At 35.1% G+C, this 12383-nt stretch overlaps 1 protein-coding gene across 1 annotated transcript in view; it reads right to left on the reverse strand.

Annotated features, from left to right (window-relative positions):
• The window catches only part of LOC125251976 (protein NLRC5-like), a 206758-nt gene that overhangs the window by 75086 nt on the left and 119289 nt on the right, over positions 1–12383 (reverse strand). Inside the window, exon 12 of the mRNA XM_048165030.1 lies at positions 743–916. Coding sequence (XP_048020987.1) covers positions 743–916 — 174 coding nt within the window. The remainder of the gene's footprint in view (positions 1–742; positions 917–12383) is intronic.

The raw sequence follows: 12383 nt of genomic DNA on the forward strand, positions 1-12383 counted from the left end.
ACAAATCCATTTCAAACGACATTTATATGTGGTTAAAAAAATCTTTTCAAATCGCATTTCTGGAAATCTGTTTCAGTCTGACCGCTCTGATTAGAATTCATGTAGTTTATGTGACTTTCTCATGCCACGTAAAATGTAAACGTCAGACATTTGTTATAGGAAACATACTGAAAGTCGCAGCAGAAACAAGGTTGTGTTGTTGCAAAGTGTTGGAGGAGCAGAATAACAATATAACGGAGACATGTTTTTAAACTGACAGAGATGACAGCATGGAATAAAGCCGCATATACCGGCCTCCAACGTTTCTGCCGCTGCCTCAGAAGACACAGTAGTCCAGTGTGTGGTGGCTACGCAATGTCATGTTGTAAATAAGACAACATCTGTATTACAAATCCCTCCATCCTGCAGTTGTTGTTGTTGTTTGCCATATGCCTACCAAAGCAATATCATTGCCATAGAAACATTTGTGTTCAGTAAACAATTTGACTGAAAGATTTTCTAGAATTTTTAACCAGAAATGTGCACAAAAACAAAATTGTGCATGTTAATTGTCAAGGTACCATACTCCAGAATAGCACATATACTGACCCATAACATCTATTTGACCTGTAGCAGCAGCATATGATCTGATCTTGATCATTTTGATGCAACAAACTTATTGTATGACTAAAATTATATATTTGTTATGAATATTTAGCCTGCATATTTTGTTTATTATGTTCATTATTTCATCTTGTCTCACCTCAGTTTCTTCAGTTGACAGTTTGGATCATGTAGTAAATCACTGAGCTCCTTCACTCCTGATTGTCCAGGATCATTTCCTGTGAGATCCAGCTCTATCAGGTGTGAAGGGTTTGATCTCAGAGCTGAAGCCAGAGCTTTACAACCTTCTTCTGTTACACTGCAGTTAGAGAGTCTAGAACAGGAATGAAAACATTCAGCTGATTAATCAGTTAAACCTGAACAACATAAATCCTCAGAGAGAATTTTGTTTTGTTTTTTGTATGAATGTATTAAAGTAGTGGTGGGCCGTTATCGGCGTTAACGTGCTGTGTTAACGGCAGACTCTTATCGGGCGATAAAAAAAATATCGCTGTTAATCTATTCTTAAAGTTGGGTTGGGAAAGATGTCAGTATACAAAAATTTTCAAGTTTAACTCCACCGAGGTTAATCTTCTAACCCCTGACTGCTTTGTCAGACAAAATGGCGGATTACTTTTAGTCATTTGCTGCGTCCCAATTCGCCTACTTATACAGTAGGTGGCCATCCAAAATGGTGTTTCTACCGCCGCAGCCGCCGCCGCATCGCTATGTGCATTTGCAGCTTTTGACCGCTGAGTGGAGCTTTAACCACGTTATCCAACAAATGCATCTAAGCATATTTATCTTTATGCAAAATGTCAATTTTCTCACATATTATGCCTATATTTATCACAAATACATTTTTTATTTATATTTTAAACTCCTTTAATAAAACAGTATGGATTTTTGACACGCACATACTTTGTTATTCGTTACCTGTCCTTTATTTTGACAGATAACTACTTAGGAAAAATATAGCCTATCTGTTTGGACACTGATTAAGAAATTGTTGCGTGTTTCATGAATTATATCCTTTATTTTAAAACGTGAGTCACTGAATAATTTCGCTCCCATTATTAAGGCACGATTTAGCTAAATCATTAAAACTAAAAAGAATGGACGGATTAATAAAACGTCATAAAAAAACTGCAACTCCTGCAGCCGCATTTAAATGCAGGAGTGTTTTCTATTCCTTAAAATATCAAATACAAATTCAGAAACAACACATTCCAGCACATAGATCGCCTCTTATTTAACACAGACCTACGAATTTATTATCGAATTGAGATATTTCTTTCTTTTTAGGTACAATTATTCGCTGAGTTTAAGTTCATTTTTGAGACGTTTCAAATTCTCGCAGAGAGCCAGCTAAAAGCTCACCCTGTTTTTTATTTATTTTATTTTATTTTATTTTTCACAAGTACAAGGTTTTGTTGTTATTGTGAGCGTACACAAATAAAAGTAGACCATTTGTAGTCTTGCATCAATCTGTAGGCTATCGCCAAAAAATGTCGGAAGGCCTGTTTTAAGTTGTTTCAGCTGTCATGAGGAGAAAAATCCATCAGAACGAGCCAGCGCTTTCGTCGGCCAGAGGGATAAAAATGTAACCAATTTAGTTTCATATTTATATTTAAATATTGGGCTATAGCCTAATATATATTTTTTTAAGATGTCACCAATGTTGATTATGAAAAGTGAATAGCATGACGGATGCGCAATGTCGGGAGACATGCAGCGGGTCAGACATAAGTTTGACCACTTCATTAAGTTTTTTTTTTAAAGTAAGTCTTTCTTTAAAGTAAATTTCGTTTTGTAGAAATTGTATCTTAATTTCAATCAATGTTTCATCAACCAATTGCCTATATTTAATAATTAGGAAGAAAACCATGAACGTGGGGTGTGGAATGGATTGCATAACAAAAGAACTCATGTTTCCGCGGCCTTTAAATAAGGCTGAATCAATAGATGTCTTTCTGTTTTTATTAAATTTCTTAAATACATGTCTTTATTACTTAATTAATTGATAAGATGTTTTGGTCTAACAATATATTTTAGATGGTCTAAATTCTAAGTTAGACACAAATTTGCGTAATAGGCTAGGCTATATAAGGTTCCCTTCTAGACAAGCGCGTAAATTGCTGTTTCGGCCGCAAATTTTCAGTAATTTCGATCGGTGCATCAAATGATATATAGCCTAAACTAAATTCATGTATTTACAGTAAAAGAATAAAGAAATAGCCTAACGCTAGACTTATTGGCTAGGATATTTACATTTGGGCAATATAATAATAATAATAATATCTAAGCAAAGACCGAACATATTTATTTGTCTCGGCACACGACCGCTAACAGTAACACAGTAACAGCGCATCAAAGCTTGCTGTTGTCTTGGATACCTTACAAAAGGCGATGGAAACAAGAGTGAATTTCCCCCCCTTTTGTGGTAATTTAGCACTATTTTCTATTGTATTCTGCTTGCATTTTCGACTAAACTCAATTGACTAAAGATAAAAAATAAAGCATCCAACTGATTCAGTTGGATGCTTTATTTTTATCTTTAGTCAATTGAGTTTAGTTCTAAAAAAGCAAAGGCTAGTAAATAATCTGCAACGGGGCCCATCATAGCGTGGGGGCTGCGGGGGTGTCCGGTATGCCCATGATGTAATGGTAATACATCGCTTACAAAGGGTTCTTGTTAACTACTGTATGATTATCAGACGATTTTAATGTGTTAATGTTTCAACCATATCGTGCAATTATAGCTATGTAACAATCTGATAAACTGCAATTGTGCAGTTTGTATCCATTAACACGCTCATAAACATTACAAAAAGAAATGTCATGCCATAAGCTACACAATTACGAAAAAAAAACAAAAAAAAAAACGTTGATATCCCAATAATCAACATTTTGTTATTCAACAAGTGCTAGGCTATTAAGATAAAAAGTTTCTGCTATAGATAGTTTGCGCCTAATCTGACTCTCCACAATGGGCTACACAATATGTTATAGGCCTATTTGTATTTTGACTGCAGTTAAGAGCAAAATGACGAGAACATGTTTAATATTGGAAGTTTAAGATTCTTTATTAAATATTCTTACTTTATGCAAAACATATAGGCATCTGTACATTGTACCTCTATAACATCATAACATAAATTATTAAATTATAGTTCAAATGAACCGTACAAACCCAATCTTGGTTTTTGCTATTTATTTAGGCCTATTTATTTATATCAGCAGATCTGTGTTGATTCAGTTCATTTCAATAACTGCTGATGTTGCAAACTGTGGTTAAGCTGTAAAGCAGCTCGAAAGAATTGACCAAGATATGTTACATTATTGCTCCGTATTATTAGAACAATAACTGTACAGAATCTTTACTGCCATCCAATGTTCCTTAAAGACAAAGAAATAAAATAAAAATGTTAAAGAAAAACAAACAAAAACAACAAACCGATTATGTTCCATTTATATATCAATGTATAATGTTCTTGAGTGTATAAAAAGCACTCACTCAACCTAACAGTGCTTGCTCTGCAACACTTGATAAGTTTGAGACAGGGGGAAGGGCGCTTTGTTTAAAATGTTTGTCACCAAAGCCATTAATCCAGAGGGCGGGAGACTCAAAATATTAGCCTAAGCTATGCGCGTGACAGACCTTTTTGCAATCTTGGTGCTTTTTGTTAATTTTAACATCCTGATCTGATCAAATAAGCTGACGAAATACACAATTGTTAGACTCTTGTTATGAGCATTTGCAGTAAGTTTCTTTATTTGTTTGTGTTATGGGGATTTGCAGAAGTTCGAATGGGATCAACCCTCCCCCGCGCGTTGCCAGCGTCTGCTGCTGCCGAGCAGAGTATGTGCGAAGTTTTGACTGGAGCGAGGAGGGATTTTTAAAAGTCGGAGCGTCGTGTTTTTTTTTTTTTTTTTTGTTGTTTTGTGGTTTTTTTTTTTGTTTTTGTTTTTTAAATTTGCAAGAAATGTTATGAGTTTGGCGTGTGGTAGGAAAAAAAAAGTTTGCACAATAAGCCACTACTGCTGGTCTAGTTGTGTCTAACTAGACCAGCTAAAATATATTGTTCGACCAAAAACATCTTATCAATTATTTAAGTAATAAAGACATGTAATAAAGTAACAATTAAATTTAATTAAAACAGAAAGACGTAGGCTATATTGATTGAGCCTTATTTAAAGGCTGCGGAAACATGGTTTCGTTTGTTACGCAATCCATTCCACACCCGACGTTCTTGGTTTTCTTCCTAATTATTAAATATAGCCAATTGGTTGATGAAAAATGTATTGAAATTAAGATACAATTTCTACAAAACGAAATTCACTTTAAAGAAAGACTTACTATAAAACAAAACTTAATGAAGTGGTCAAACTTATGTCTGACCCGCTGCATGTCTCCCGACATTGCGCATCCATCATGCTATTCACTTTTCATAATCAACATTGGTGACATCTTAAAATAAATTATATTAGGCTATAGCCCAATATTTAAATATAAATATGAAACTAAATTGGTTACATTTTTATCCCTCTGGCTGACGAAAGCGCCGGCGCGTTCTGATGGATTTTCTCCTCATGACAGCTGAAACAACTTAAAACAGGCCTTCCGTCATTTTTGGTGATAGCCTACAGGGCAGCGTTTCCCAAAAGCATCATAAGCTTAAGTTGATCGTAGCTCCATTGAAACCAATGGTGCTACAATCAACTTAGGCTTACAATGCTTTTGGGAAACGCTACTCAGATTGAAGCAAGACTACAAATGGTCTACTTTTATTTGTGTACGCTCACAATAACAACAAAACCTTGTAGGCTACTTTTGAAAAATAAAGTAAAATAAAAAAACAGGGTGCGCTTTCAGCTGGCTCTCTGCAAGAATCTGAAACGTCCCAAAAGTGAACTCAAACTCAGCGAATAATTGTACCTAAAAAGAAAGAAATATCTCAATTCGATAAGATATAGGTCTGTGTTAAATAAGAGGCGATCTATCCGCTGGAACGTGTTGTTTCTGAAATCATGGCCAGTGCTCGTTGCTGCTGTTATTAGTTCTCTTGGCGCTCGTGCACACGCGCAGTTTTCACACAGACAATCGAGCGTTTCGTTCTGGTAAAAGCACAAAACAAAATGCACACAACGTGTCCTTGCTCTTGATGTACAATCACTGATGAACACCTTTGGTTTTAATGAGTAAATTAGCCAAAATATTTATTCCTGCCGGTATTTTAGTCTGCAATATCAAAATCACTAAACGTTACATAGCATATATAGCCTAACAATAACAACAATAAAAAAAAAATCAAGAACAATAGCAGTTAATAAGAATTATTGCTCTCCGCATATGGAACTTTTTTTTTTTGCTAAGAGCAAACCAGAATGAAAGTATTACATTTTTAATCCGTGTGTGTGTGCTCCTAATATATATATATATATATATATATATATGTATATATATATATATATAGGCTATATATGCCTAGTAATGACTGTTTAATGACAATAGCATGCAGTAAGACTTTGTGTAAAGGTCTTTCGTCTTTCTTTTAATTTTTGATGCATAGACTGTAGCCAAAGACTACCCCACGTTTTGAAATTAACTCTCACTTTAAATTTTCTAATGGTTTTTAAGGATGTTAAAATGTTATATTATAATGTTATTGTTGTTTTACTTCATCCTTTCATCTCCGTTTACAAACCGACATTTTATTATTACAGTCACTTTCCAATCCGTCCCTTTGCGCCACCTGGCGGTAGTTTTTTACACGCGACTGAATTTCAGTTAACGCAACGGCCCTGCGGCGGCGGTATGCGCGGCGGTAATACCCATTTTGGTTGTCCACCTACTGTACTACGCCCTAAAAGTATGTACTCTTTCTGTGAACAAAAAGTACTTACTTTTGAGTGTGTAGCAAAAGAAGCTTTGGGACATACTATCACGTCATACAATTGCGTCTTTGCTCTCTGTCGCATCCAGTCACCGTAAACTGCCCTGTCAATGATCTTACATCCTCCACATTTCATTTAGCTAATTTTCTACCGTATCGGAGAGAAATGCAGCACGTTGATCTGCAGTCGCGAGTCTTTCATGTAGAGAACTCTCCTCATATTAATGCATAATGATGCATTTAAAAGTTAATGGCCAATCAGATCTTTATAAAAGTCCACATTGGTATGTGCAGATGAAAAATAACACATATAACATTAAATAAATATTTTCTATCAGTTTGAACTGATTATTAGTCACTCAAACAACCTCTCAGCGTCGATCGTGCATATTTGCCATGTTTTGTAGTTTTTAACACTTTTTACTTGTGTTTGTAGTTCTGAACTGAATCCTCATCCAACGCGGAATGGGTTGTGGGCAATATTAGCCTCTATAGTGTGCACGGATCCACACTTCAAAAATCTACCGGAAATAGTAGACCATCCGGGGACTTTTGGCATACTCTTTTCAACATACTATGCTTTGGGACATACTTAGTTTAATCTCACATGCTATTTAGGATGGATAGTATGGACATTGGGACGCAGGGACAATTTGGGTATCTCACATATTCTGAATGTCTTCGGCAGAATTCAAATGAGCCATTTTAATCTAGATTAATCTAGATTAATTCCAAGATTAATCTAGATTAAAAAAAAATAATCTATACCCACCACTAATTGAAAGTAAGTTGCAGAAACTTACAACTGAATATGGAGGTAACAATGACACTCACTAAGGATATGACTCCCATGAAAATAGGTCAACTAGATCAAAAGTTATAAGCATATGAAAAAAAAAAAAACACTAGGTGGCCCTGGTTTGGAACTACTCAGACTCCTCCAGGGCCTTGTGCTGATGACCCATACAGAGTTTCGTAACGATATGCTAATGTGTTCATAAAATACAACACTGATGCCCCAAATCAAAAAAGACCAACTTTATGATTTTTGGACAAACCTATCTGAAGCTATAAGCAAAAATAATGGCTATTTTGGCTTTTTTCATGACAATCAAATGAAGCGTTTAGGACGAGTTCGAAAAAGCAGGTTTTCCGCAAAATTCAACATTGCGGACAAACCATAAGTCGAAACCTAGCATGTTTGGTATTGTTGGACTCATTAGAGATTCAGGAGTGTAAGGATATGACTTGCATGAAAATGGGTCGACCACACCCAAAGTTATAAGCATTTGAATATATTATTTTACCACTAGGTGGCGCTGGTGCGAAACTTCTCAGGCTTGTTCATGGCATCATGCTGATGACCCATACCGAGTTTTGTAACGATACGCTGATGCGTTCATAAAATACAGCATTTTAGCACAAAATTCAAAATGGCCGACGGCCCAAATGGCTGATATGGTAATAATGGTTATCATTCGACTCGGCATGATACCCTGAATCTGATGTGACCACATTTATGATTTCTGAACAAACCATTCAGAAGTTATTAGCCAAAATAGTTTTTCGTATCTCCGGACCAGTAGGTGGCACTGCACTGAAACACTGCATGTTGGCTCAAGTCATGCTTGTGATGACATGTATGAAGTTTGGTCAGAATACGATAAATCGTTTTGGAGATATAGCCTCAAGTGTGATTTTGCGAGCTTTTGGTCGAATTCATTTGTGCCCTATTCGAGAACGGATGGATCTATCGAAAAGCTTTTGGTAACTTTTTGTAAGTATGGTCTGAAGATGATCTGGTTCAATTTTTGTCAAAATTGGAGTAACTCCCTAGGAGGAGTTTGAAAAAGAAAAACTCAAAATAGCGAGAAAATTTTCATGACGGAAAATGACGTTGAATGACGGTGAATTTTGTTTCTAGCCCATATGGTTCAAAAGTTATTAGCGTAAACAGAAGTGCAACTTTGGGCAGCTGGTGGTGCTAGAGGGATTGAGTTAGAGACTCCAAATTGGCTATGGACATAGTTCAGACTGTCCTCTAACTGTGTGCCAAATTTCACAACTTTTTACCATACGGTTCTATGGGCTGCCATAGACTCCCAGAGCGGAAGGATAATAATAAGAAGAAAACTAACGATTACAATAGGTGCCTTCGCACCTTTGGTGCTTGGCCCCTAATAAAATAGTTCAATGATAAACTCACTTATATTAAATATCAAACCTTTATCAACAAAGCAAATAGGACTGATGACATGGTATACTTGCATTGTTACAAATAAATAAAAGGTATTTGTATTTTCCTTTCATTTAAAATGAATGCCTAGTTTGTGGATCATTATTATTAATGAAAACCCATCAAAAATAAAATAGTACAATGACAAATTTGCTTTTTAAACATTGGACGTTTGTTACCAAACTGAATAAGACGGATGATATGGTATACCTACATTGTAAAAAATAAATAAACAATCTTTGGATTTTAAAACGAATGCTTAGTTCATAATTCATTATCATTTTTTTAAATGAAAAACACAACAATAAAACAAAGACAAACTCACTTATATTAAACAAAGAAATGCAACGTTTACTAACAAAAGTTCTCTTGCGCTTTTGCCTCGGACAACATCTTGTCAGTCATTGTACCTCACTCTCGTCATTTGACTAAACTTACCTCAGCATCTCCAATTTACAGTTTAAATTCTTCAGTCCAGTGCAGAGAAGCTTCACTCCTGAATCATGCAGATTATTATTGTTCATGTTCAGCTCTTTCAGATTGGTATCTGATCTAAGAACTGCAGCCAGAGTTGAACAGCTTTTGTCTGTTAAGTTACAGTCATTTAACCTACAAGAGAAATAAATCACATCACAGAATTAGATGAAACACATACAATACATTTTCTACATACAAATATTAACACTCTGGAGTCGGGAAACGCGCTGGCGTGTTTTGCAGGATTTTTTTCACATTGCAGAAAAACAGACTTAAAATACTCGGTCAGTTCTTGTCATAGAGACATAAGTAATATATCAATTGAAACTATATAATGTCTTCTTTTATTTGTGTATACTCAGAGTGAAAACAAAATGTTGATTTTTTTGCAAAATATAGAAAACTAACAGGATGCATGATCTGAACGAAGTCCAGTCTGATAATTCTCAGAAAATGAACTGTAACTTAGTGAATGCTAATGACACGAAACTGAGATTTATGTCTAAAGAAATTTTGAAATGTCAGGTTTTAAATCATGTAAGTCAAATCGAAAACAAAAATTATCTGTTTATGTAATCTGTATGAAAAGAGAGACATGTCAGACATCCGTGAGTCAGCTCATTATCCACTAATTCGGCCACATCCATGGAGCGAGCCCTATTCAGATGCAAATTCTGAGGCAATACATGTATACATCGTCACAATCGTGTATTTATTATCTTCAAGTGTGTTTATCTGCATGTTATAGCCATGATTATAGCGATCTCTTGAAGCCTCTGTTAGTTCCTGGAATGTCACATGGTATGCCTGTTCTTCATTAGGAGTCATTTGTGGACTAAATGTGCACAGAGCACTCTCCAGCTGTATGAATTGAAAATACAGTATCCAGTGCTCATAGTTATGACAATAAATATTGAATAAATATTACTCCTCTGTATAGAAAATTGACAAACGTATGAGAATCCATCAATATTTCTCCAAATGTGCATGCTTTTTAGCTAAAAGCCTATATGAAATATCATAGAGGTAACATGAATGTTCAGACACATTGCATCACAGAAATACATTATATTTTAAAATATATTATAATAGAAAACCATTATTTTAAATTGTAACAATATTTCACAGTATTTCTGTTTTTTCTGTATGTTTGATATACAACATGATGAGCTTGAGACTTCTTTTAAAAACATTAATATAGTAATGCACCCAATCTTTTGACTGGTGCTGTAATTTAAACTATAATAGGCCTATACAAAATTTTCTTCACATGATGTGCAATAATACGTGCATGCATGAGATCACAAAAATCATGTTTTTTGTCAAGAGTGGACATTATATTAACGTTAATCACAGATGATCACAAAGGGTTTTTTCACATAGCCTACCTGACTGAAAGGACTCATTATGCGCGTCTTTGTCTTCTCAGGTGTGAATCACAGCATTATTCATGAAGATTCACGCTTCCATGCATATTGTGTTTCTTGACAAAAAGTGTCTTACAAAATTTAAATATCTATATTGTTTTATACGAACGAGTCTGCAGGATAATTTTACATCATTTTAAAGCAAAAAGTCTAGTCTACAACCTCCAATACCCAGAAGTCTTGTGAACACATATTTAATATTTATTTTTGGCCTTATTTCAGTGACTTAAGTTTTTTTTTTTCAATAACCACGCACAAAGGTTATTTTCTCAAAAATACAAACAGGTACATACATGTTGCTCACATATTATGGTAGCCTAGTTCATGTAAAATTTCTAGCTTTTTACAGCTGAATCCACTTATTAGTTCACTTTCAAATGAAAATTACCCCAAGCTTTACTCACCCTCAAGCCATCCTAGGTGTATATGACTTTGTTCTTTTTGATGAACATTATCGAAGAAATATTAATAAATATCCTAACGCATCCAAGCTTTATAATGACAGTGAACAGGGGTCACGAGTATGAGCTGAAGAAAATGTCTCCATCACATCAATCCATCATAAACGTACTCCACACAGCTCCAGGGGGGTTACAAAGGCCTTCTGAAGTGAAGCAATGCATTTGTGTGAGAAAAACATCCATATTTAAACAAGTTATGATGTAAAATATCTAGCTTCCACCAGACCGCCTTCTGTATTCAAGTTACGAAGAAAGTGTAAACTTGTGTCGTGTCAATTACACTTTTTTAAAGTTGAATATGGAAGGCGTAGGACGTAGCGTAAGCTCTGTGAACTGCAAGAGATTTACACTTTCTTCGTACGTTGAATACGGAAGGTGTTCTGGCAGAAGCTCGACATTTGACTTCATAACTTGTTTAAATATGGATTTTTTTTACACAAATGCATTGCTTTGCTTCAGAAGGCCTTTATTAACCCCTTAAGCCCGAAGTGTCCCGCCGGCTGACAGGAATAACACAAAATAGGTATCATTTTTAAATTTAGAAACTCATCTTTTTAATGCATGCAACCATTTTACGAGTGCTGAGTCATCACTCTAAAACATGATGACTCTTAACAAAAGCTGAGTCATCACTCTAAAATGGAGTGTACCACCCGCGGGCGCCACCTAGCTACAAAAAAAATTAATAATCATATTTTTCATAATCATAGGTGTCATTTGAAAGATTCAAGTCTGAACTTTACAATGAATGTAGCCACTGACTTACTCTTAAGTACTGCTGAGTTATATGCTGAAAAATAATGAAAAAAATCATAATTTATTAATATTTTTTTGTACTATGTACTCCAATGTGTCAAAAGAATCATACAGCTCAGATAATCATTTGTTATATGTCATTTGAAAGGTCTCATGGAGTAGAATACAACAAGCATAATTGTTTTGGGCTTTGACTAAACTTGAGCAAGTTTTTGTATGTGAAACCCCGCAAGACCCATATGTAAATAATAAACCAATGCAGCATTTATATCATGTTTTGTCTGATTGTGGAACATTGGACATCATTATTTACAGCAGATTCTCATGAATAAAATAAGTCCAACATCAGCATAATCCAATAAGCCAACCCTGTGGGGTTTTATGTGACACATTTACGACACATAAAACCCCACAGGTACACAGATGCTAACTAAAACTAAAATGTAGCTATCATGTGGCATTTTTGGTTATAACTTCATGAAACATGCATAGATTGTAGAAAATGGCACAACATTACTTACAGTGGATGCTCCCGACTGAAATGAGT

This window comes from Megalobrama amblycephala, linkage group LG17 (genome assembly GCF_018812025.1).
Source record: "Megalobrama amblycephala isolate DHTTF-2021 linkage group LG17, ASM1881202v1, whole genome shotgun sequence".
Classification (NCBI taxonomy): Eukaryota; Metazoa; Chordata; class Actinopteri; order Cypriniformes; family Xenocyprididae; genus Megalobrama; species Megalobrama amblycephala.